Source organism: Gadus macrocephalus, chromosome 18 (assembly GCF_031168955.1).
Source record: "Gadus macrocephalus chromosome 18, ASM3116895v1".
NCBI classification, from domain to species: Eukaryota; Metazoa; Chordata; class Actinopteri; order Gadiformes; family Gadidae; genus Gadus; species Gadus macrocephalus.
The window spans coordinates 14,324,327-14,350,493 of NC_082399.1; the positions used below are offsets into that span (position 1 = coordinate 14,324,327).

The 26,167-nt window shown below is 46.2% G+C and overlaps 1 protein-coding gene across 5 annotated transcripts in view; it reads left to right on the forward strand.

The window, feature by feature from the left end:
- The window catches only part of LOC132446412 (breast cancer type 1 susceptibility protein homolog), a 30,750-nt gene extending 5,456 nt beyond the window's left edge, over positions 1 to 25,294 (forward strand). For 2 of the 5 annotated variants that reach the window (XM_060036687.1, XM_060036686.1), the window contains 14 exons: positions 31 to 2,946; positions 3,566 to 3,639; positions 5,096 to 5,309; positions 5,628 to 5,676; positions 10,392 to 10,504; positions 12,275 to 12,522; positions 13,349 to 13,436; positions 15,740 to 15,817; positions 16,039 to 16,079; positions 17,351 to 17,434; positions 19,341 to 19,398; positions 23,184 to 23,257; positions 23,393 to 23,492; positions 24,765 to 25,294. In XM_060036687.1, the coding sequence (XP_059892670.1) occupies positions 31 to 2,946; positions 3,566 to 3,639; positions 5,096 to 5,309; positions 5,628 to 5,676; positions 10,392 to 10,504; positions 12,275 to 12,522; positions 13,349 to 13,436; positions 15,740 to 15,817; positions 16,039 to 16,079; positions 17,351 to 17,434; positions 19,341 to 19,398; positions 23,184 to 23,257; positions 23,393 to 23,492; positions 24,765 to 24,859 (4,232 nt within the window). In that variant the 3' untranslated portion in view covers positions 24,860 to 25,294. The remainder of the gene's footprint in view (positions 1 to 30; positions 2,947 to 3,565; positions 3,640 to 5,095; positions 5,310 to 5,627; positions 5,677 to 10,391; positions 10,505 to 12,274; positions 12,523 to 13,348; positions 13,437 to 15,739; positions 15,818 to 16,038; positions 16,080 to 17,350; positions 17,435 to 19,340; positions 19,399 to 23,183; positions 23,258 to 23,392; positions 23,493 to 24,764) is intronic. The other 3 variants (XM_060036689.1, XM_060036688.1, XM_060036690.1) reach the window with 3 other exon arrangements.
- Positions 25,295 to 26,167: the final 873 nt, after the last annotated feature.

The following is a 26,167-nucleotide window of genomic DNA, read 5'->3' on the forward strand; positions in this document are numbered from 1 at the left end:
AGAGAAATAATGAATTATTGTTCTTCACAGCCAACAATGGATTTGCCAGCCTCATGGATTTAGAAGATTCCAACTGTTTGATGGTGATAAATGACGGCTTGGATACTAGCTTCAGTGAAACGCCACAGACTTCAGGAGAAAAGGGATACATCCGTGTGGGAATCAGCCCTACCGTAGAGCCAGTAGAGAAACAAGAAATGGCCGAAGTGGTGGAAAAAGCAACATCAAGACCCCGGACGAGGGGCAAGAAGCGCCTCGCCCAGCTGGAGTACCCGCCATCCCGCCTCGCATTGGTTGCTGATGATGTCCTGCAACAGCAAGCACCAAAAGACGATGCAGAGAAAGAAACCGGAAAAACCCAAAAGATCCAGCGTCAGGCGAGGAAAAGTGTGGAGAAAGTCTCCCAGTGGCTCCTACAAGTTCCTCTCACAGAGAATCTGGGGTCGGTGGTACACCCGGACCCCACCTCTGATCCAAAAGGCCCTCCTACTTCCCCCGGAGGGAGCATCTCGTCGACCTCTACAAAGATCCTCAGGCGAGAAAAGCCTGAGGGCGACCATAAGACCGAAGAACAGGTCGGCCTCAGGCGAGCCGAGCCTGAGGCCGACCAGAAGACCGAAGATCAGGTCAAAAGTCTTGAAGACCAAGTGTTCGGGATTGTTTACACTCGCCGGGGGAAGAGATCCTTCTCTCCACCACAACAACGCCTTCAACTCATCCCTCATGACCCACCACCGGTGACTGAAGAATACAATCCTCACGCTGAAGCTGGAGAGAGCCGCCAACCCATTCCAGGTGATTATGAAACCAAATCCAACTCTGAGGCTGAAGATGGCGGTGTTGAGGCTGCTGAAGGTGTTGTGGAGATCCCACCGCAGGTGTCAAACCATCATTCCAGTGATACAGACAATGATGTTTCTAAAGATCCGAGAGCCTTGGACCTCAGTGGGAGGAGCCGATTGGAAGGAGAAGAAAAAGATGAGGAAGGAGAAGCCAGCAGTTTGGCGTTCAACAGGGCTGTGCTCAAGTTGGAGAGAAAATCCGCTAATCGAACAGGCCACGCGATGCAGGACATTGATGCTGACCTTAATATAGAAACTGCAGGGAAACTGGAAACTTCCCCTAAGAGGAGACCTGGGCTGAGGAAAGGGAAAGGTGTCAAACGGCAAAACAGAATGTCGGCAAGAGGGACAAAACCACTGGTAGTAGTCGGCGCTCTAGGAGGAGAAGCCGTTCCAGAGAGACCCCAGAGCAGGATGGGTTGTGGAGAAGAACGTGTTCAAATTGAGACTTACCCGAGCAGCGAGGAGGTGGGTGCCACAGTAGGCAGGACCACCCGCAGTAGAAGACCCCTGCTTATTGCCAAGGAAGTTCCGGGTAGTTGTGCTGGAAAGCGTCCTAGCAAGAGGGCGATATCTACAAGAGGACAGACATTTATAGAACCTGGCCCAGATAAAGATGATCTGGTTCATCCACCTGCGAAAACTACAATTATTATATTAGATGAAGGGAATCAAACGGGGGTAAATGTCACCCAAAAAAACGGTTGTATCTGCGAAGACGATATCGGAGGAATTGAGAATATTGGATCTGTTGAGGGTTCCGTGGCTCCTTTGAGCCAGACTAAAGTTTTGACCCAAATGAATGGCTCTATAGTTGAAGTTCCTAATACCACAAGTCCTTGTGAGGCGAGGTCACCCTCCATCGTACAAATAGATACAGCTTGTAGAAGTCCCGCTGTGGCAGTAGTACCAAGCCCTGCCCCTAAGAGTATCATGGCAGCCAATCAGAACGGTGCATGTACTGAAGATTCCCCCTGTCGGATCAAATGTGTTGAGAGGGAGGAAGACGAGGATATGAGCGATAGTGAGGTCGACACTGAACAGCTGATGAAGAGCTTCAAAGTGGCTAAAAGAAAGTCCTTCCATCTTGGCAGCCCAAAGGGAACCAGAAGCAGTCTTAGGTCGAACAAAAGCACTCAAATTTCTAAGACGGTAGATGACTCTGTTCCAGGAATTGAATGCATAACAGATCAGATTCCCAAGTCCACAGAAAAATCTGCAACGGAAACATCGGAAAAGCAGCCAGAGATGGAAAAATCCTCTTGTGGCGATATGGTTGCCTCTTCTTATTCACCAAGACGAAACACAAGCTTGTCAGGGATAAGACCTCGAGGCTTGAGGAGGCGTCTTGTCCAGTCAGAGGAAGCATTGAAGTCGGACAATGCGTCCTTAACCAAGTGCCAGGATAGTGGTGTAGGCTGTCTCTCCGGGAACACGGCCTCTAGTACCCTCAGCCCTAATAAAGCTGCAAAAAGTCTGCGTTGCACCGTTACCCCTGATGCATCTGAGTCAGTCCTGCTCTTCAGTGCGCTGGAAGTAACTGAAGACGGCTCTCTTGGCGTGACCTCCAGAAGTAAAAAGCGTCTGCAAACTGCCAACAAACCCAAGCAGCCTACCAAGAGAAAACTTGATGCAGTAACCCTGCCCAAAACAACACCATGCAATTCCACTGCCATGTCGGCCACGCAAGGTAATACGGACAACAGCGTGGAAGTACTAGTCAATACCAATGGCTCCATAACCCCTGACGGACTCGAGCCACAAGTGGTTGAGTCTTCTGACAAAGAGCCGCAATGCAGCGGCCTGAGTGACGGTTCCCCCATCAAGAAGAACCCTATGAGGAAGGCTCACAGGCTAGAGTCTTCATCAGATGAGGAGATACCTACTCTAGCAGAGATTTTTAAACGTCGTCCTCCCGCGGTCCAGTGTAATGGTCTTGAAGGCCCGGCCGAGGCTCTGAATGGCCCACAGAGGGGCTCTGGGTGTGAGGAGGAGCCCAGCGTTTCGGCCACGCCGCTGGCCAACCCAGCCGTGTGCCCTCCCAGCCCAGACTTTGTGGAGTTCAGCCAGGCCTCTGTGGATCTCTTTGACACACCCGCTGAATGTGAGTCCATTTTCTATTGAATTACACTCTGCTGAGATCTTCTTTGTAACTCAGGTTTATAAACCACATTAGGGGTGGATTGAATGTGATGTTACTCATCTCTGCCTTGTTAGAAATCTGTTTTTATATGGGGGATTTTCTGCTTTTCTGTGATGTTAAAGAACATTATTTAGGTTTTTGCAAGGGTTTCCTTTCTATTCATAAAGTCATTTTTGCTTTTATAAAGTGTTGCTTTGCTAGTAATAAAGTCAAGTAAAACAGGAAATTAGGGAAGGTTTAACTTAGGATGCATGAGGCAGGAATTTGTTTTTATCCCACAGGGTTTTGGTTATGATATTATCAATATTATTTCTGATTGGATTGGGATCCCCGGCTGCTCAGCCTATTAAACTTAAGTCAGCCATTAGACGATTTTTAAGAGGAGTTGACCAGCTTTATGTCAATTTCCGTTTTATGTCTTCTTTTAAGTCAAACTGTATGTAGCACAGCTCATCCCAGCTATACCTGTCAGGGACAGACAACCTCTCCAGGGATCTGGAATTATAATGCAAAATGGGGTTCAACCCTGAAATATATTGTTTTGTATGCAATCATGAAAAAGTGTGTGTGTTCCTTCCAGGTGACATCGCTGCAATTGATAACGGCGTTTCGATGGACTCATCACAATTCTCCAGCGATCTACTTGTCACCCAGGTTCGTCCTCCGAACAGACTATTGTTTTTTTTTCTGTGTTACGGATGAATATGTGCTCTGAGGCAGGGGGCGAGGTAGGGCGAAAATAGAGATGGAGAACCCACAGCACGTCTGATGCACTTTGCCGAGCTCTTCCTCCGCGGCCCCTGTTTTGTGTCGACATGAATTGTGTTTCCATCAGACACCAGCGCCGAGGCTATAAATCAAAGCTCTACTGCTGTTTCAGCAGTATGTCACATCCTTGGCGTGCGCTCTCCAAGCTGCACTGTCCCCCACTGGCCTGTAGAGGGCAGCCATGCATGCCTCTAGCATGCATGCAACCTTTAGGAAAAGGCCAGATTGCGTGTGCAGAGAGAGAGAGAAATTTCAGGCTCAGCATATTTCTTAAACTGCATTATATTTATGTAGGAGGAAATGTTTCCTTGGAGATAACCCATCCATCTTCACTACTTGACACTTTTTTCATCTACTTAGTGTTTTTTATTCTGAGTCAAAGTGAACAACATTAGGGTTTAGAGATGGTCTGGGTTCACCACAACACACACTAGACACACATACACGTTTTTTGTTGTGACTAGTTCATATGTTAATAGATATCTACTGCCCCAATGGGGAAAGTTATTATTATAATAAAGAGTGAATAAGAATATAGTAAACATGGATGACTAATAATTATGAGTCATAGACTTTAGTGTTTAAATGATACTAAATTACTAATAATACTTTATATATATTTATTTTGGTTAAAGCACAATTAACTTGCTGATCCTCCTCTGTGCAATCTGTTAACATGTCTGGAAAGCACTATGGACTGTCCCTCTTGTCTCTAATACTCTGTATGTGTCTCTGTCGAGCCTCTCTCTTTAAGACTCCCTTCCTAAACTCTTCTGTGTTCTCCAAGAAGGGCTGAAGTCGGGCCGCAGGGAATGTGTCCCATCGATTAGAGAGACCTTGGTTTTATTTATTTAGTTTCCTCCCCTGCCGTCCCAGATGAGTCATTGCTGCGTTTGTTTGCTGTGCATTTATTGTTCACTGCCACCATTGGTTCCATTGTTTGAAATCAGTTTTAGCTCAGGTAAATAAAGTGTACAACGCAGAGGCCACTTTAGTAACATTACAAGACCACATTCAGTCCCTTTCAATGTTTGCGTTGTCTGTTGTAGTTTATTGAAGTCCTGTGTAGCTTAACGGGGTTGTTTGCAGCTCAACTGCTAGAGCATGGCATTATCACTGCCAAGGTCAGGGGTTCGATTCCCACCGGAGCCAACAATGCAAGAATATAAGCACTCGGCATTGTGAGTGCATCCATGACTCCCAGCAGAAAGGCACTAGGTTCGATCCCCAGTGTCGACGGAATACCCTAGTACTTTAGACGGCGGACCTCTGGGTGATGGCCTTCATCTCCTTCAGTGGGAATCACTCTGGATAAAAGCATGTGCGAAATGTGTAATTTCAGCAAAGGCAGGCCATGCAGAAGGAGCTGCTGCGGCTGGGGAACCTGATGGCGCTGGTCACAGAGGTGCTGCAGGAGAAGGAGGAGGGGTCCGGCACAGAGCTCCCTGCAGACCAGCCGTCCACGGGTACCGCCGTCGAGTCAGAGCTCCCTGTAGACCAGCCGTCCACGGGTACCGCCGTCGAGTCAGAGCTCCCTGCGGACCAGCCGTCCACGGGTACAGCTGTCCAATCAACCAATTAAACCTTGAAACCATCATCCAGTTAGCAAATATTAAGCAAATTCAATATTCATTTGCGTTATTTATAGTAATTAATTTGCCGTTACATTGCCAATTAATTAGCAATTTAAATTCATTCAATTATTCATTAATAATGACGTTAATTAGTCAATCGACACATCTGCCATTTGCTCCCAGGTAGAATGTTAGACCCAACTGTAGATTGCAATAAAGATCTAATACACAAATTCATTTTTATTCTCAAAACAAGGGTCCCAGAAATGCTGATCATTTATTTACTTAATGTTTCCTAAGGTGAAGACCTCTCTATGCCATGTGCCCTGGAAGTAAAGCAGGCCGCAAGGTGAGAAACCTTTGCTTCAAATGCTCTTCAAGGATTCTTTTAGATCATTAATTGTCCTACTTTTGCTCTAGGTATTAGATTGGTATACGTTTGTGTTTAAGGATGATGGACAAATGTGTTGCACACAGTAGCCTACTGTAAAATGAACAATGTGTGTCGTTAAATAACATTGGGGTTTGTTGGTCTGTTTAACTTCAGTGAACTGAAGCTCAAAATCCATAAAGCTCAAAATTACATTGAGCTTCTAGGCCTATTGACGAAGAAGGGTAATTCTATAGTACGTATCAAACTGCCTATATCCTGTTTCCCTAAATAGCCTAACTACAAAAAAACAGTATCAGGAAATATGAACCATTATTATTCATGTAACTGTATACGGCCTACTATTCAGAGTGCTATGGCTCAATGAATTGTCTCCTTTTTATGAAATCTATCGTTTCAAGGAACCGTGATGAATGGTCAAATATACCCCATGACTTGGTTATTAGGACATGGTGATTAGGTTAAGGATTGATAGGTTTAGCTGAAAGGTTTGCAAAACCTTGACTCCAGGGAAAAGGTGGTTGGTTAAAATCCCAATACAATATACCTATAGACTTGGATGTCTACTGAATTTAGAAAGGGTAAACGTGTGGTTCAGGTTTAGTATGGTTAAAGTCAGGTTCTGGAGCAGGGGGAAAGCAGTGGCATTAGCATTAGAAGAGTAAATCTGTTCTTTCTTATTATACAGCTGTGAGAGGCGCCTCAGCTTAACACATCTAATGAGATAAGACATCCATCACTGTGCTACGTTTAACACCTCTGATCACTAGAGACCGTGTTAATATATTTTAAATGGCAGAGCTTAATTTAAGCGGCATGCTGATGTTGTCAAGAGAATTAGCTAGAATTAATGAGTCTCCCATCCACTTCTGTACAATAGTGGACTTTTATAGTTAATTTTGTACTTTAGTCCAAATTGTAGATTTTTCTTCATTTCTTTATTCTCCGTCGCTGTGTAGGCTGTCTTTTACTCTCCCAAATGCTAGCTATTCATAGCACCATTGTGCTAAGTAAACTACACTGCCGCTGTCAACGCTTTCACACCGTGGATGTCGTAAAATTGCTGTCCACACGGAACCGATTTTTTTCGTGAAGACACATAAGACTTGTGCGTTTGGGCTTACCCGTAAGCACACTTTTCTGAAACCAGGTCCCAGGGTGGATAAGTTAAAAAAGGACCTATGCGTTTTCGTGTTAGGATTCGTGTGGACCCCTGAAATACAAACGATGACGTCATCGCTCCCCAAGCAGCTGGGCGACGTTAGTGTTGGGTTGAATTTCTCTTAATTTTTTTTTGCAACTTTAAATACAGCCCCTTGGTAAATCTAATTACTAACTGTACATTAAAAAGTATTGCTGCTGAATCTAAAAGGTTAAACAACTGCTACCTCCTCCTTGACTGAATCTTTGTATACAGCACGCAGGCTGTATTCGCGCAGGTTGATGCACACTCAAGATTGTTTTTGCCCGTGTGGACGGGGCCTTTGTTTTACGTCAAAGGCAGCAGTTTCTGCGTTCACACAAGACTAGCCTTTCCGCATTTTTACTGGGATTCTACCATTCACACAGCACTGGCAGTGACCCTGTGGTCCTCTGTTCTCATTTCCCCTATTCTTTGTGCCCCACTCCCTGCAGTTTGGAAATAATACCGGTCCAATTTGCTGTTTTTGCCAATCATTCGATTTAACCTATGTAACTACACGATCAGCTGAGCTGCTCCATCCGCCGAAAAGAGAAAAATGCTCTTTGTTGTACAGTGGTTTATATTGTGTTCCTCTATTGCTTTTGAGCCACCAGTGTCTCTCTCTCTTGTTAAGTAAGCTTCAGCACACAGTGTCTGTAGTAAAGACTGCTGTAGCGTCTCTACTGTCTCTCTCTGGTAAAGTTAGCTATAGCTCTACTGTCTCTCTCTGGTAAAGTGAGCTATAGCTCCACTGTCTCTCTCTGGTAAAGTGAGCTATAGCTCTACTGTCTCTCTCAGGTAAAGTGAGCTATAGCTCTACTGTCTCTCTCAGGTAAAGTTAGCTATAGCTAAGCTCTACTGTCTCTCGCTGGTAAAGTGAGCTATAGCTCCACTGTCTCTCTCTGGTAAAGTGAGCTATAGCTCCACTGTCTCTCTCTGGTAAAGTGAGCTATAGCTCTACTGTCTCTCTCAGGTAAAGTGAGCTATAGCTCTACTGTCTCTCTCAGGTAAAGTGAGCTATAGCTCCACTGTCTCTCTGGTAAAGTGAGCTATAGCTCTACTGTCTCTCTCAGGTAAAGTGAGCTATAGCTCCACTGTCTCTCTGGTAAAGTTAGCTATAGCTCTACTGTCTCTCTCTGGTAAAGTGAGCTAAAGCTCCACTGTCTCTCTCTGGTAAAGTTAGCTATAGCTCTACTGTCTCTCTCTGGTAAAGTTAGCTATAGCTCTACTGTCTCTCGCTGGTAAAGTGAGCTATAGCTCCACTGTCTCTCTCTGGTAAAGTGAGCTATAGCTCCACTGTCTCTCTCTGGTAAAGTGAGCTATAGCTCCACTGTCTCTCTCTGGTAAAGTGAGCTATAGCTCTACTGTCTCTCTCAGGTAAAGTGAGCTATAGCTCCACTGTCTCTCTGGTAAAGTTAGCTATAGCTCCACTGTCTCTCTCTGGTAAAGTGAGCTATATCTCCACTGTCTCTCTGGTAAAGTTAGCTATAGCTCCACTGTCTCTCTCTGGTAAAGTTAGCTATAGCTCTACTGTCTCTCGCTGGTAAAGTGAGCTATAGCTCCACTGTCTCTCTCTGGTAAAGTTAGCTATAGCTCTACTGTCTCTCGCTGGTAAAGTGAGCTATAGCTCCACTGTCTCTCTGTGGTAAAGTTAGCTATAGCTCTACTGTCTCTCTCTGGTAAAGTGAGCTAAAGCTCCACTGTCTCTCTCTGGTAAAGTGAGCTATAGCTCCACTGTCTCTCTCTGGTAAAGTTAGCTATAGCTCTACTGTCTCTCGCTGGTAAAGTGAGCTATAGCTCCACTGTCTCTCTCAGGTAAAGTTAGCTATAACTCTACTGTCTCTCTCTGGTAAAGTGAGCTAAAGCTCCACTGTCTCTCTCTGGTAAAGTGAGCTATAGCTACACTGTCTCTCTGGTAAGGTTAGCTATTGCTCTACTGTCTCTCTTGTAAAGTGAGCTAAAGCTCTTCTGTGTTTCTATGGTAAAGTTGGATAAAGTGTGTTTTTCGTTGGCTTCCTTCCAGGGGTGATGTGTGTGTGGGGAGGACGGGCAGATCATCTCCTTAATGAAGCAGAAGCAGATCCACACTCTGCTTCTGCTTTAGAAAAACGGGAAAAAAACAGCAAAGTCATTAGAGGCTGCTGCAACTTATGTCATTTAGATTCAGAACACTCAGGAAATACCTGGTTGCCACAGTGATTTAAAGCCTCACACGCACCGTGTGTGTGTGTGTGTGTGTGTGTGTGTGTGTGTGTGTGTGTGTGTGTGTGTGTGTGTGTGTGTGTGTGTGTGTGTGTGTGTGTGTGTGTGTGTGTGTGTGTGTGTGTGTGTGTGTGTGTGTGTGTGTTCTTTAATGCTGGTTAATTTAATAAGCCTTTGTATAATTTTTCCTTGCACCTAGAGATGGCTCCCTTCCTCTCCAATTAAAAGGTGTCATCTTTGTTAGCATCACCATGGTATCCCAGAAGTCTGATGATTCTTTGGCCGTGATGCTACCTGTGTGCTCTCATGTTTGAGGGTTATTGGAGGAGATCCATGTTTAGCCTCGCCCTTGCGTGATGTTATTTTAAGTACATATTTGTATAATTTGTCTATCCATTTTTTTTTTGTCAATGTGCATCTGATGTATTGTTGAAAAGGAGCGGGGTTCTTGGTCTGACCGGCCGGTCGAGTTCTGCCCTTGATGTACCAAATAAGGCCGCTGTCCGCAGCCGGTCTTTCTTAGCAGTGGTGCTGTCCATAGAAGGTCAACCTACACCCTCAACGTCGTTATTCGGAAACCAATGGGTGGCGTCATGGTGGGCGCATGCGTCTCAGGAGGTAGAGAGGGTTGGCTGGTAACCGGAAGGTTGCGAGTGCGATCCCCAGGTTTCCAAGCAAGACACCTCAAGACGGCTCCGGACGAAGCTGGCTGTCGCCTTGCATGGCTAACTCCTCCGTCGTTGTGCGAATGTGTGCGTGTATGGGTGGATGGGAGGCCATATTGTAAAGCGATTTGAGTGGCCACTTGTTAGAAAAGCGCTATATAAATGCAGTCCGGTTACTATTTGAACATTTAGTCATGGCCGCTACATGGTCCATCATTTGAACAGTTTGGGTCTGACTGGAAGCAGACTGACTTCCAGCTCCATGAAGAGGCCTTTCATTAACCAAGAGACACCACAGAGCTTTTTGTAGACACGTCATCAGATATCGGTTCCAGACAGTCTTGAAAAACATTTGTTTTCAAAATTGGAAAAACATTTGTGGATGTTTAATCTAAGAGTGTCTACACTGTTGAGGTCGGTAACCTTTATTTTGATGTCATTACTCAGCTTTTACTTCATCCCCTTCCTTTCTAAAAGAGAAAAACCGAATTAAATTATTTATAGCTATTCTACTTTAATATTTCTTCTTGGAAAATAATAACTGTATTCGTAAGCACCGAGTTTGAAGAAAGTCTCAATAAATTAAGTAATACATGTGCTTCACTTGGCTCCTCCCCCCCTAGGGACCCTGCTCCAATCAAGACAAGACATTCCATCAGTCCACACAGTCCAGTAGCCAGTCATGTTGCATCGCCAGCGCCCGGCCTGTTGAGGCCCGATGAAACTGCAGCTACAGGTGAGACACGTCTGTACTATTCCTGGATCCATAACCTCATCATACATATATCAGAATCAAAACAACAGATGGCTAGACTTGTCAGGGACCTAATAAATCGTCAAAGTAATTCACGGGATGGGGCGTACAGATATACTGATATATAGACTAGTACCAACAGTGCTGCACACCTGTTTATTTCAAATTCAAAGTGCTTTTGAGCCCATGACGACTGATCACTTATTAATCAGTTGGTTGATTCTTGTGTGCGCACACTTCCAATGGTCTTCCCTATTTCAGATCAAAAATGGTTGTGTGTGTGTGTGTGTGTGTGTGTGTGTATAATATATTGTGTGAGAAGTTATGGCAATTAGCAATGCATTAAGACCCGTACATCCTGCGTGCCGAGGTAGTCCCTTGGCCCTACACAGCAGTGTGCACTGAAGCTGTCAGCTCTCGCCCCCTCGCTCTGTATATATATTCAATGTATATAAAGCCTGTACCGTTCTCTACTGGGGCTCTGCTTCATGTACAGTGGGAGATCTTACCGTAGTGGGCTAACGGTATAGAGAAAATGAGTGCCTTGCAAAGTGCTGTTACCCTGGGGACACAACAAGACGTTGCACCAGCGCGGTGTAGTGACTGTCTTGCTGTTGCACCGCGTCAATGTGGAACATTGAGCTACCAGCTGCTGTTGTATTAATAATATGATGCAGATGATTGAGCTTTAGCTGGTTCACACCATTTGCGACTGGAAGCCGGACATTCGCAGACCAGTTTAAACTCCTGGTGTCCTAATTGTTCTTGTGGTGGTGGTGGTGGGTGGGGGGGGTGGGGGGGCATATAAGATGTATCGCCAGGGATAAGTATTTTTTGTTTAACTTGCGTTTTACTTTTTCTCTGACTGATGAGAAGGAACTTTCATCCAAAGCGACTTGCGGTGGAAACGGAAATAGTCTCTGGCTCTAACGACGTCTCCCCATATGCCCCTGTTCATTTATTCCACTGAAGAACCCCCCCCTCCCGCGTTCCTTAAATCACGGTCCATTCTGGAGACACCGCTCTGGCTGCTTGCAGGTTATTGTTGTTGGCGTGCGGCCAACAGGGAATACTGGCTCTTAATTGCGTCTAGAAACTTCTCTGAGCACAGCCAGAGCCGGGCGGCTGACCTTCCACTAGTTCCTCAAGTGATTATTTTACAGAGGAATGTTCTAAGCGGTTGTTTTAAAGGTGCTAAGGACTTCTTTTGGGACTTGGCGTTAAGCACAATACATGTCATTGGTCATGAACTCCACTGAACTAGTATTCCTCCCATAGAGGTTTTAAATCTTAATCTATGGGGAATAATTATTAGGTCAATGCTGGAAATGACTGCAGTACTGAAAGAGCTTGATCTCTCACTTATTTTGATCATTAAAAAAAGTACATATGTAAATAAAATAGAGGTAAAAAATCTCACACCTTCCGGTGAACAGTAGTTGCTGAAGAAAAGCTTTTGATTGTAGACCTTTTGTCCTCACCCCAAACACTTTGAGAATCTCCTGGATCCATGACATTCTTAGGCCAAAAGTGTGAATTTCACCTTAAATTACAAAACGTCTTGCCCTCTTTGCATGTATTTGTCGGGCAGTGATGTATGAACTCAAGTCTTGATGTCAAAAAGTGCCACCCTCGCTTTAATAGGGGGAGGAATATTTCAATAATGTCACCCTCTTGTGGCATTGGCCAAGTTCCAGACATGGCCAAACTTCTATTATAACTTTGACCCCCCCCCCCACACACCACCACCAGTGCCACAGAGCGCCATGGCAACGAGGCCCAGCACCCGACTCAGTGGTGACACCCGGACACCCAGCTCACAAGGGTCAAAGGTCAAATGGACAGAAAACCAAACCAAACCACCACCGCGCCTGGAAGACGGGGCGACCGCCACTGAAGACCAGGTGACGAGGCGGGTGTCTGAGACGGAGCCCCCTGACGCGACCACGCCCAAACCAGAGTGTGTGTTCGTGATGTCCGGCCTGGGGTCCAGCGAACAGGTAGGATGCAGATGGAACTGTCCTGGAAGAAGAGTTAAAGGGATGATATCATGCCACCAGGTGTCAGTGTGATTATCCATTACATGCAAAATCGGCCTTTTCCTGTGTTTTAGTCACATCAAAAGTGGGCGTGTCCACTACAGTCTACTGATCCATCCGGCATACATCTAGGTGGACACGCCCCCTTGTGATGTCACTATAGCACAGGGTAGGGCAGATATTCAAAAGGCCTGTAATGGATAATCACACTCACACCTAGTGGCATGATATCACCCCTTTAAGCCAGATCTTTTCCCCAAATCTAAGCACATCCAAGTGTTTTAATTGTACTGATCGCTAAACCTCTACCTAAAATGATACAGCATACCTATATCGTATATCGTCACCACTGCAGCACCCTTAACCATAGCTATCTTTAATCTAATACCTAGGAGGAACCTTCCTAGATCTAATATCTGAAATCCTTCTTTACCTCCTTCCATCTCATCCAAGCTTAACTTCTTTTTGCATCACCGCAGTTTCCAACTCGCCATAGTCCTGATTGACTTGGCATCAGCGCTGTAGCAGTCTAGCCGCCAGAGGTTAAATCGTTAGCAATCACATCAGAGGGTTTTAATACCTTTTTCCTCTTGCTTTTTATCGACAAGGGGAAATTCAATTAAAACTTGAAGATTAAAACAAAGCGATAATAAAATAAATTTTATTACAGATAATCAATGTAGCCGATTCAAAGCGCACCTCTCCGTTAAGGCCTGTGACATCGACCAATTCCGAAAGGCTTGTGTCGACCTGTTTCCACACTGACTCACACCAAGTTGTTGCCTAGGTGATGGTGAGGAAGTTCGCCAAGAGGATCGGGGCTCGCGTCGTTCCCCAGGTGACCCCTGAGGTGACCCATGTCATCATGTGCACAGGTAGGGGTGGGTGTGTGTGTGTGTGTGTGTGTGTGTGTGTGTGTGTGTTAGTAGTGTTACCGGTTAAAAGCTATTCGACATCGCAATTGCTTTGTCATCATTCTTCTGCATCGCACTATGGGCTCTCAATATTTAGTATGCTTTTTGTAGTGTGCCTAAGACAGCTTTAGTCATTTTAGATGTCTTGACGTTCGAAGTAAATATTTTAAATGCCCCCACTGTTTCCTTTCCCCTGAATATTTCTCTGAACATGTGTGCTAATAGTTCCTTGTATTGACTCTATTGTGTTATGCAGGCCTTAGAAGTCGTTGCAGATAGGAGAGCCATTCTTCTCCCCATTGGCCTCACCCTCTCCCTCCAAATCCACTCCTTTTGGAGTGATTTCATTGCTAATTACCTCTTCTGATTTAATTGTTATTGTGCTTAAGGTGCAAACTTTGCGGACGCCTCAGCCTTAGATTAACGAGCGCAGTTCAAGGAGGCTCTTCAAACGGGAAACGTTTTCCATTCTAACAACATGTTTGTTCCTGTTGGTCTTTTGTCGTGGAAGGCTTGTCATACACATGTTTGATGTGGGACTGCTGTAACAGTGGGACCCATGACTTGGTTTACTGTAACAAGAAAAGGGAGACAAACTGGCAAAGTAAACGGAAGTAACAGACAGGGAAAGTCGCTTAGCGGACGCTTTATCCAGAGTGACTGAGTTGTTTGGTCCATAAGGAGCAGGTGGTTGTTATGGCTTCCTGCCCAGGGCAGACTGCAGACATTGGGATTTCAAACCCCCCCTTATAGTAGAGATAAGCAACCTACACACTTAATGTAATCCATTTAATTGTACATCACATTTCACCGCAGAATTAAAGTGTCGATCTTGGACGATTTGTACGTAATATATGTCTGGGTAAGTCCCTATCTATTGCTGATTGAGCTAGCACAATTGTAATTGTGCCTATAGGCCACTGATGAAAACTCAGTGGGACGCAGTGTTATGCATGATACTAGTTGTGTGTTAGTGGCGACACCGTTGAGAACTTGAGATCTATGGGAGCGATTTCCGCTTATCTTCAAAGGTTTCGCCAAAGAGAATGGAACGGAGATCATTGGGATTGCCACTTTTAATGAGTACCAAAACCCAACACCACTTGGAGATTGGTTTGCATCAGACGACTCACTCTGTAGGTTAAACACATGCTATTGCACGCATAACCTCTTATTGGCTGATGGCATTACTCGGTTGCGAAATTACAAATCCTAAAAAAGGCATGAACCCTAACCCATAATATCCCCCTCACCCGAACCCTAACCAGGGTGATATGTTGCCTAAAACTAACAAATTAGCTCTGTTGTCTAAACCAAGCCCTGTAGTTGTGGTGCCTAAACCTTACTCGGTAGACGTGTTAATTAAACCTGACCAGGTAGTCGTGGTGCCGTAACATAACCACACTCGCAGACACAAGTAAGGAGAAGAGCGCAGACTGAGAAAGGCCCCACATCTCTGCCATTGAGAAGCATGACACTCGCACACCTGTGGTTCATCTGTTGAACGACAGGCAAGATGGATCTCCCTGACCAATCAGGGAAGAGATGCCCCGAGCTGAAGAGCTCTGAAATCTAAACGGTCTCATACGGAGGCCGACAGTCGGAACACCTTTTATTTTACAGAGCTTTCCCCTCATTAATAGTCAGCGTTTTGCGTGTGTGTGTGTGTGTGTGTGTTCGTGCACCATCCTGGCGTTTCACTTCTGTGCCAGTCCTCCGCCTTGCCTTATATTTCAAAGGTCAGCTGCCTCCGGAAACCTTATCCTCCTCCCTGATGAGCTACTTGATAAGACCTGCATCCTGCTGCTTGTAACTGCCCATTCATTATTTAAAGGACAAGGCCAGAGTTATCCCGTTGTGAGACCCACTGAAGCCGCTGGGTTTTCTCCTCTGCCGCACCCCGGTTCGCTTTGTCTAGCCTAGCACCAGATGATATGGTGTCCTGCTTTGACATGTGCCTCTTGCAGACCCGTCGCTTCTGTCAGCAGAATTCAGTAATCCTTCCTAAATGCATTCAGCCGTAACACACTTCAGAATGTACCTAATGGTGAAGATGTAAACAAATGCACCCCCCGCCTACCCAGTTTATTTCTATCCCTCAACGCTGCCTGAATTCCATTTAAGAGCAACGTGTGTGTGTGTGTGTGTGTGTGTGTGTGTGTGTGTGTGTGTGTGTGTGTGTGTGTGTGTGTGTGTGTGTGTGTGTGTGTGTGTGTGTGTGTGTGTGTGTGTGTGTGTGTGTGTGTGTGTGTGTGTCCCCACAGATGAGGACCTGGTGTGTGAGCGTACCTTGAAGTACTTCCTGGGCATCGCAGGCAGGAAGTGGGTGTTGAGTTTCCTGTGTGAGTCCAGATTTTCAGTTGTTTTTGTTTTGTGCTGTTCAACCGCTCCATTGCGGCCCACAGGTCTGGAACATGCTGTTATCCAAGTGTCATGGCACTCCTCTGTGCCTTGTCGTACTGGGGTCCTTGGGGGGGCGGCGGTTGTTCCTGCATAATCCAGCGGTGTTTGTGTTGCCGGGGTTAAGCTCTGCTTGTCTTCTGTTCTGTCTGGAACCCCGCAGGGATCTCGGAATGCTTCAAACAGGGGGATCTGCTAGACGAGGTACGTGTCGCGTGTGTGTGTGTGTGTGTGTGTGTGTGTGCGGCGCGGTGGGCTCCTGTGCTGCTGATACCTGCCCACGCCATCGGATCGCTGTGCCTGGGTGATGTGGCTGCACGGCTCCAGACTCGGCCCGGGGCTCACCGCCTGAGGCTCATGTGTTTGTGCTCGTTGTTTGAGCGCCCTCAAAGCCCAGTCCTGGGCTAAGCGCTGCTCCAGGGGGACGAGGCTTGTCGCTATCTGCATGCATAAGAACCTCCTAGAGAAACACGTCTGTCCCAAGCCATCCTCCAGCCTATCAATTAGTGGTTCTCAACCTCCGGGCCGCGGGCCGAAAGGAATCGGGCCGCGGAGATTCAGAAATTCAGCCGACAAATAATTGATCAATCAATAAATCTTTTTCTATGAATATTTTATTAAATTGTTTTAAACTCGTACAATTAAATTATGTTAGATTATAATTTAATATTATTCGTATTTTGCTTAAATACATGTCATGGCCAAAGACCCCCTTGTTGTCATTAAGCCAACTATAGTTGGCATAATGAAATAAATTTTGTGTTGGGCCCAAAGCCCTTAATGGCCCAAAGCGCTGAATAAAGGCATTCACAGCTTGACAAAGGCCTACATTATACATAACTAAGATTACAATGGCAAAGAAACTTTGATAGAGTTGGATAGATTTGTTTGATTAGTTAAGACTTTGACTTGGCACAACATCATACGTCTGATGTGGTTATCTGTTTAACAACTGTCAGACTTTATTAATAAAGAAAATCCTGCCTGACTGTTGCCAAATAGGTTTTATAACATTTACATTTGGGGCATTTAGCAGACGCTTTTATCCAAAGCGACTTACAATAAGTACATTTGTCAGAAGGATGTTCATAGAACCAAATGCCAAGCTCTAACAATCATTAGGTTAACCCATTCCCTGTACACAACAAAGCTAGCTAGGATAAGATGAATAAATAGCCGACATAATGACTCATTTGTGACAATTACATAAAACTTCGACCAGCCTTTGCAGCCCTCCGAAAGACCGGATCAACCTGCAAGTAGGCGTCCGTCCAAAAAGTGGAGGGGGTGTAGCAGAGTTTAGTTTCCCCCTCCCGTTAAATTTGTCGATAATGTTTCACTTTCACTTTGATTGGCTCAGGGTCAGCCGGCGTCGTCTGATGTGGGTCTATAAAGTCATCTGAGGCTGTTATTGTGTCATAGGACCGTCGCCTTAACTCGATTGATACAACGTGTGTATTTGGGTCTTCCAACAGAGTGTGTTTGAGGTGCGGGGAGACGTGGTGAATGGGGCCGCCCACCACGGGCCCCTCAGGGCCCGCAGCACTGGGGACCAAGACGTGAGTCCCTCCATCACAACACAGCACCGTCTTCACCTGATCAACTGTGTTTTACAAGAGGGCCTATTCAGTAGAGAGGCTATCTTTTGATTCATAACCAATAGTTTGGTGCTAACCAAAGCTTACACAAGCATTCTGTTTTGTAATAGGACCAGTTCTAAATAGTTATAGTATAAAGAAACGATGAGTAATTCTCAGCAGCTAGGCGACTGTTTACCTTTTAGATGGCAGTAAATCTTTGGCCTGGTGTGTAGTTGCTCTTTCAAAACAAATCCCCAGGCTCTGCTCATTGAATTAAGGAGCAGAAATGTTGGGGGGAGTGAAGAGCAGGGAGAGAGAGAGACAGTCTTATCAGAGGGCCAGCACATGGATGATGTCAGACAGGTGGCCATGCCTAAACGCCTCCTGTCACCTGCTCCGCCGTGATTGAAACTCGTCTAATTGTGTGTGTGTGTGTGTGTGTGTGTGTGTGGTAGAGAGAAATCCTTACATGAATGTGTCGCACAATGTGATAACATTACAGGAGCTAATACCACCTGAAGGACATTAGCTTGTTTTGTCTAAATTAAAAATCTGCAGGCTTGGGCATTTTGTGCCCACTCTTCCGTTAAACCTTTCCAACTCCCCCGGGGCCTTCAGCCTTATGGATGGACTCGGAGACTCTCTCTCTCTCTCTCTCTCTCTCTCTCTCTCTCTCTCTCTCTCTCTCTCTCTCTCTCTCTCTCTCTCTCTCTCTCTCTCTCTCTCTCTCTCTCTCTCTCTCTCTCTCTCTCTCTCTCTCTCTCTCTCTCTCTCTCTCTCTCTCTCTCTCTCTCTCTCTCTCTCTCTCTCTCTCTCTCTCTCTCTCTCTCTCCGCTCCCCCATCAGTCTTCCTACCTCCCTCGCCCCGTGCTGGATGCTAGATGCTGCATTATTCATCCGTTATCAGGATGCATTAGGCACAAGATCAGAAATAAAATAAACACTATCTATAATGAGGTTTTTAAGGGCAGGGAGAAGGCGACTCTTAAGCTATATCCTGATAATACAATTACCCCAGTCCCACGTCGTCGTCTCCCACACCGTTTGGCAGTTTTATTGTTTATAAAAGAATGTGTAATAAATGTGTATCGCCAGGCTTTTTACCCTTAGATCGTCAGCCAGACTCAGGAAAAGCAGTTTGAATCTCTATTTTAGTGAGTCATGGCTTCGAAAGCCACCACAGTCCTTTTTGCTTTTGCCTTTTTCATGACTAAAGTGCAACAGTAAAAGCAATGGCTAAATAAAAGTATCGATTGATATCTGAGTCACAACAACATGCAGTGGGGCGGGGAGATGTGTGTCAAAACATTTTTTTTTATCTGTGATCTACAATTTTTATTTATTTTCTGCCACTTTAAACCCCCAACTTCAAGAACATTACCACATTCAACCAACAAATGTATATTTTATTTATTATTGTTTATTCATTTAAACGGGTTAGTACAGATGATTGGTGACGGCACCGAGATGGAATCATAAAAACTACACCTAAAATAACATGAATAAAACCGATTCAAATGTAAAAAGAAACCAATACCGTTTACTGCTGTCACTTGCTGTGAAGGACAGTATAACATCTTTGTATTCCAACCGTTATTTCACAACACTAGCGTCCGTATTCCTTATTATTAGCAGCTATAGCGGGTTGACTGAAACCAGAAGGTTGCTGGTTCGTTCCCCGGCTCCTAGCTGTCGAGTGTCGAGGTGTCCCTGAGCAAGACACCTCACCCTGACTGCTCCCGACGAGCTAGCTGTCACCCTGCGTGGTTGACACCGCCGTTGGTGTGTGAATTTGTGAATGAATGGTTGGAAGTCGCTTTGGATAAAAGTCTCGGCCAAATCCCCTAAATGTAAATGTCAATCTTTTGTGTTTATTCCCTCCTAGCTCCTCATGAAGGGCTACAAGATCTGCTTCCAGGGGTCCTTCACGGACATGACCAAAGGTAAGCGGCCGGTTGTTTGCATGATCGCTGCTCAGGCGACGCCAGACCCGCACGACCACAGACCTGCTGACGTCAGTCACGGGAAGCGCTCGAATACCATTGATTTTACTGACTCGCCGTCCGCTATCCACTTAGTGTGTGTGTGTGTGTGTGTGTGTGTGTGTGTGTGTGTGTGTGTGTGTGTGTGTGTGTGTGTGTGTGTGTGTGTGTGTGTGTGTGTGTGTGTGTGTGTGTGTGTGTGTCCCTCGTCCTGTAATAACAGTAATTTCAATACCCTTGTTAAATTGCACTCAATCTCCGGAGCACACAAAGCCGGTCCCCAATCCTTGTGATATTTTCAAAAGATGCCCTTTTGTGGGCCCCAGTGGGAACCAAACCCGATCACCCTGGTCCTGGTAATGCCATGCTCTTCCAATTGAGCTCCCGTAGACAAATGAGGTTTGTCGTTTCCACTGAGAGAAAACCATCCGCACAGAACCCCCCCCCCCCCCAACAGTCAGACGTGTCAGAGTACAGCAATACTAGGGATCATGTTGAGGGTGACGTTTGAGTCTGGTGGTCTATGGGCAACAAAGGGCACTGCCTTTAGCTTCCAAGATGGATGCTTTGGCTGCGTTTGGTGTCGGCCACTCAGTTTTTTTTTTTTTTTTTCATCGTTTCATCTGGGAGCAGTGGTCGATGGTAAATGGACAGCATTTATACAGCGCTTTTCTAACCAGCACTTTACAATATTGCCTCACATGCACACACCTCGACCGTCAGCCAGGAGTTGCAGGGGTTCGCACTAGCAACCTTCCGGTTACCAGCCAACCCGCTCTACCTCCTGAACCACATGCCGTCCTGTCAACCCTTCATGCCACCCGGCCCGTCAGTCAGAGGAGCCAGCAGGGGTCAATCATCCCGCTCTGCCATGATGTCCGTCAGTCGGGGGGCCTCAAGTCTCAGGCCCCGAAAGACACGATTCTGATTGGCTGTCATCATCGTCCCTGACGGCCACTGAGAACTGCGGACGTAGCTCAGGCGTACTGTTCCCTGTTTACGCTCGGTGATTTGTCTGGCTCGAATGTCAATCAAGACCTCGACTCGACAAGTAGGCGGTTCTGATCCAAACTGTTTCCCAGACCTCCTGGGGAAGTGTGGTTCTGCGAGACTAGCAGCCTGCTGGTTAGCAGTGAGCCGAGCTAGCAGCCCCACTACCATTCCACCGCTCACGCCCCACTTGGCTCAGTGCTTTACTCGCACACGTATATTATATAATGCTCTTGTTCGTACTAGTTTGCATTGCTAAAAGATGAGCTGAGATGGCACTCGGGAGAAAAAGAAAAACCATAAAAAGGTTGTTCCGTTTGCCCGGTCGCATGTTGGTCTTGGGTTCGGTGACCGGTTGAGCCCGGGGAGCGCCTCAGGCCGTTCCGTCGTGGATGTTGGAAGCAGAGCGGTTCTACGGGGGAATAGGGCCTGACAGCACAGGGCCTGGGGCCCCGGGGGGCCCGGCTCTGGGTCCCACCGTGCTGGAGCTCAGCAGAGTGGAAGGAAGTCTAACGGCATGGAGGAGGGGATAGAGAAAGGAGCGTCTGCTCACTGCATCCCCTGACGCTCTGACTTGGCAGAGACTGTTTTCATTATGGTTTTGTTTTTTCAGAACCAGTTATACGTGTTTATCATTTTGACACCGTTGCGCCTCAATATAAGATGCACACTGGGTTTGAATCCTTTAAGTCCTGTTTGATAGTCTTTACAGTGTAGTGATTAGGGAGTATGACTCTTAGTCCAATGGTTTTGGGTTAGATGTGTAGCGCCTACCTTCCCATTATCATAGCATGCATGGCAGCATGCTACCCAAGAGGTAACCACTCTATTAGCATGCTAACCGATAATGGTCCCCACAACGCAAATATTAGAAAAGTGAATGCTCTGACACACACACACACACACACACACACACACACACACACACACACACACACACACACACACACAGCTAGCCCTTACCGGCCCAAGCTGGAGGGAGAGCGGTTGGACCTTCAAAGACGTGTTTTGCGTCCTCATAATTCCCGCTCTTCAATGAGTTCAGAGCACTCTGCTGGACCCTGATAGACGGCCACCCGCCACACGTTTGACAGCGCTAGAAATTCAAAAACAAAGCTGAACTGAGAGACGGGGGGGGGGGAAAAAGACTCAAAGCACCTCACAGGGCTTTGGAAGGACTGCGATAACAGCTGGAAGCCCAGAACCCTTCTGAACATCTGTCATTTAGAGAAGGTATTGGCAGACCACAATGACAGGGTACGGCGGGCGTGGGTGGATGGGCGCTGTGTGGACCACAGAGGTGATTCATGGACTTTGATATTTCTTTGTGCAGTGTGTTTCTGCTCCAAAGGGGTTGCCATGGCGTTGGGGATTGGCAGCCGGGGAGTGTGAACTGTGAAAGAAGTTTAAGTGAGTCGGTGCGGTCCGGGTCAGTCTTTATGTGTTTCAGTCGCCTTTTGGACCTTGTTCTTGTTTCTAAACAGGGGGGGGGGGGGTTATATACCTGTTGTGAGAATAAAAGCTGCTCTCGCTGCTTCTACAGCTGTAGGTTCACCAACGTCGGAGCTCGAGATGATTGTAAATGGCGTTTTATAGTCGTGTTTGAATCGGGTCAACCGGCAGTACATAGAAATCGTATTAAATATGCATCGTGTCAAAGGCTCCCAGGTCCACTAAGCCACGGTGAGGTTCACTATCCCGGCGAGCGCAAGAGAACCACTTAAAGCATCCCCTGGTCCCGGGAGAGCACACGGATTAGCTTGATTTCGACTGAAGTGTCGAATCTCTTAAGATCAACGGGCCAACCCCCGACCCCCACCCTAGGCTCCCCGATCGGCTCCTACGGTGTGTGTGTGTGAACCCCTGGCGCCGGCCGGGGTCGATGGCGCCTGGCTAATGGGTGGCTGGTCTAATGGCCGCCGCGGGGCGTGGCTCTGCACCCGGCTCAAAGATGGAGTCTTCTACATGATTTATTTAAAGCGTTGAAGAGGCTGATAGCGTGGGTCTTCTTTATAGCATGCTATCATCTATTGTACGGAGATGGCGATGTGGGTGTATCGAATAGGAAATTATGAGATGCAGTTATTAACTGTTGTTTTGGTCATATTTCCTATTAATAACCTGGGCGGGAAAACAATGGGGAAGTACATGGAAATTTGTATTTATGAACAATTGAATGGTTTTGATCAAAGAACCAATGGCATTGATGTAAGGGCAAACAAAATGGTTGGACAATTGTATTCCCTTGATATTATTTAGTTTCACATTTGTGACCAGAGCCGGTGGCGGGCACTGGTATGAATGGGTCGATATTTTCATTGATTAAATAAATAGCTGAAGAAACGATAATGAATGAAACCAAGTGTGATTTAATGGAAGGGAAAGTGCTGTGGTGAGGTCTGGTCCAGGGTACCTAATGCTTCTGATCAGCCTGATCAGCATCTCTGTCTCTCTCTCGCTCCAATCCACAGCGTCCACCATTAGTCTGAATGGAGTCTAAAGCGTAAATAAAACGTCCAGCTTTCGTCTGCGTTAACCCCTTCACAGCTTCTTCACTAGCTTCAGAGGAAATTGACAGCGGAATGAAAAGGCTCGCCCACATCAATGTGTGGAAAGGAGGATATGAATGAGTTTGGTGGAGTTTGAGAAAACTGTCAATCACTTTTGATTGTTATTTCTTTGGTCCTATCGGTTTCTGTCGGTCTTTGATTGTTATTTCTCTGGTCTCATGGGTTTCTGTCTGTCTGTATTTCCAGACCAAATGGAGTGGATGGTGGAGCTATGTGGTGCTGCTGTAGTGAAAGACCCTCTTCAGTTCGACAGTAAAAAGGTATGCCTGTCGTTCCCAATGTCGGATCCATATAGTTCTATAGTCCGGTCATATCGTTTTGAATGCACCAAATCCTTTTATGCATTGTGTTTACTGCATTGATAATTCAGCAATCTATTCTCATTCCATCCAAAGGATTTGATTATCCCCATGCATCATCTCTTCCTCCTCCAGGACTGCCACCAGCTGCTTATTGTACAGCCAGGAACGGAGACGGCGCTCACCAAACCCAGCAGTAAGCCTTATGTTGAAATAATGATTAGAAGAAATACAGCCTCCCACTAGTTCCCTCACAGTGGGGTTATTCTGGGGCAAATGGTTATCATTGTAGATAGTGGTTTTGGAAGAATGGATGCAGAATTTAGTTTGTGTTCTTGATTTATGTCTGCTTGTGCATCATAAGCCCGGACACACACACACACACACACACACACACACACACACACACACACACACACACACACACACACACACACACACACACACACACACACACACACACACACACACACACACACACACACACACACACACACACACACACACACACACACACACACACACACACACACACACACACACCGTGCGATGCACAAGGAGACCATTATAAAGATGCTACAAAACATCCACCTCTGGCTGCCGAGACGAGACGGGTCTTTAGGAAGAGTGAGAGTCACGACGCGGAGGTGTGAGAGGCCGCGGGGGACAGGTGTGAGACTGGAGAGAGTGGCAGTGTGGGCGGTCGGGGTCAAGCTGCTGTGCACCAGGTAGAGGGACCTATAGGGAAGAGAGCAGCTGCTTCTCGGTTGGCAGTTCCAAAAGGACCAGGGAGTGAATCTCTTCTCTCTTCGGGCATCGTGATTTGTGCTACTGCATATTTGATGCTGCCTTTCTTCTGCCTCCTCCCCGGGCCCTCGGAGCCCGGGTCATCCGTCTGGAAGGCTCTCTCACGCTCCGCCTCTCTCTGAATCTCATCCCCTCTTGTCTGTAAGGGATCCCTCCCTCTCTTACCCATCTGCTAAGTCTTAAGATGTTGTAACTTGTGCTCTGCACATATTAGGTGTCTTTGGTCTTTGCCACAGGTGGAGCCTAAGGTTAAAGAGAGTGTAGTAGGGTGTTCATCTCCCAGCTCAAAGGTTCTGGGATCAAACCCCGATGTACGCACCTTAGCTGTATGCATCCTTGAGTCATATTGCCTGAAAGGGTCCGGTTCAGGATTCTGCAGGATGCTCCACCTTTTGTGATCCTTCCCGGGGCGTGGTTTAGAGGCCGCCCCTATACCGGTTAGCTATACCCGTTAGCTATACCCGTTAGCTATACCGTTAGCTATACCGTTAGCTATGCCGGTTAGCTATACCTGTTAGCTATAACGGTTAGCTATACCCGTTAGCTATACCCGTTAGCTATACCCGTTAGCTATACCCGTTAGCAATACCCGTTAGCTATACCCGTTAGCGTTAGCAAGATGATGATTCACTTGAACATCCTGTGCCTTTCCTCTCCTCAGCCTCTTATGGGAGAGCGACAGTTGTGAACCGTGGTTGGCTGTTGGACTCGGTGGCGACCTACACCCTCCAGAACACTGACGACTACAGGGCCTGATCCGGGAGGAGGTGGAGCCCCCATAGCCTGGGCCCTGCCTTTCAACAGCACTTTCTAGGAGAGCTACAGTCAGAACCCTCGGCTGGCTTTTGACCCTCCAAAACCATTGGGAACACCAAAGGTGGAGCCCCCTCTCCCCCCCCTCCCCCCTCTCCCTCTCATAGTTCCCCCTGTTGGGTTTACCACTGTAAATAATTCAAAGTGGCTTTTTTTAAATTGTAAAGAAAAAACAGTAAAATGTTGTTGCCTCTTTTTTGTAAAAAAATATAATTCTAGAAGTGTGTTGTGAAATGATGAATGTAGGACGTACACACCTCGACCACAAATTAATTGGCTTGCAGTACTACTTCATTCAAAAACACAGCGCAATTAATGCCTACTTTTCAGGCATTTATTTTTCAATAAATGAAGAGTGGGACTTTGTTCTTCCTGATATTTACTGTTTGATTGTTTTTTGTCCATAACTTGAGCTCTTACTTCAAGATGTGGGGCTGTGATGACGTGGCTTAGACCTCCGTGCTTCAAGGTGTCGGAGGGTGCTATATTCTGGGCAGATATAAGAGTACAGGATCAAAGCCATCCCTGGCAAATTATTAATCCATCCCCAATTAAATAGAGCGAGGACAGAGCCATTGATTAATTCCAAGCAGACAACAAAAGGCCTTTATCACAGAGTGGTGTGGCTACTAAAAAAAATGGTAAAATATGGTTATGGAGGCACCCAAGTGGCTATAATTAACATCAGGAGTTACTATCGCACCTAACTGATAAAGGTCTACGATCTTTTATTGACAGACAGCCGTAAGATCTCGCTTGTTGGAGCAATAAATTCACACGCGTATGATTTTTTTTATCTCCACACTTAGGTTTGACAATCATGTGTTTTAATAGATCCGATCCGACCCTGTAAAACCTCAAACATTTCCGATTCTGTCTCGTTGCTCTTGCTCTGCCAGCACTGGTTACAGTCGACAAGCACACCTAGTATGCTCGGTAGGTTTCATGTTCAATAAATGTCGGCTCCTACTGCTTCATGAATGGAGTACAAAGTACAGCCGCAAGACACGCTGTCCATTGTTCCCAGTTGAAGATGACAAGTTGGTTTGCTTTCTAATGACGAACTGCCAAAGTTTCTAATTTAGGGTACAACTCACATAGTGAACCAAGATATGATGATATAATTACTATGCTATTACTATTAAATACAATTGCTTAATCATATTTGATGTGAAATGCATCACGTGTGAACTAGACAACTGCTGTCGGTGGTTCAACAATATAGAACCCATTGTCTCACCTTTTTATGAT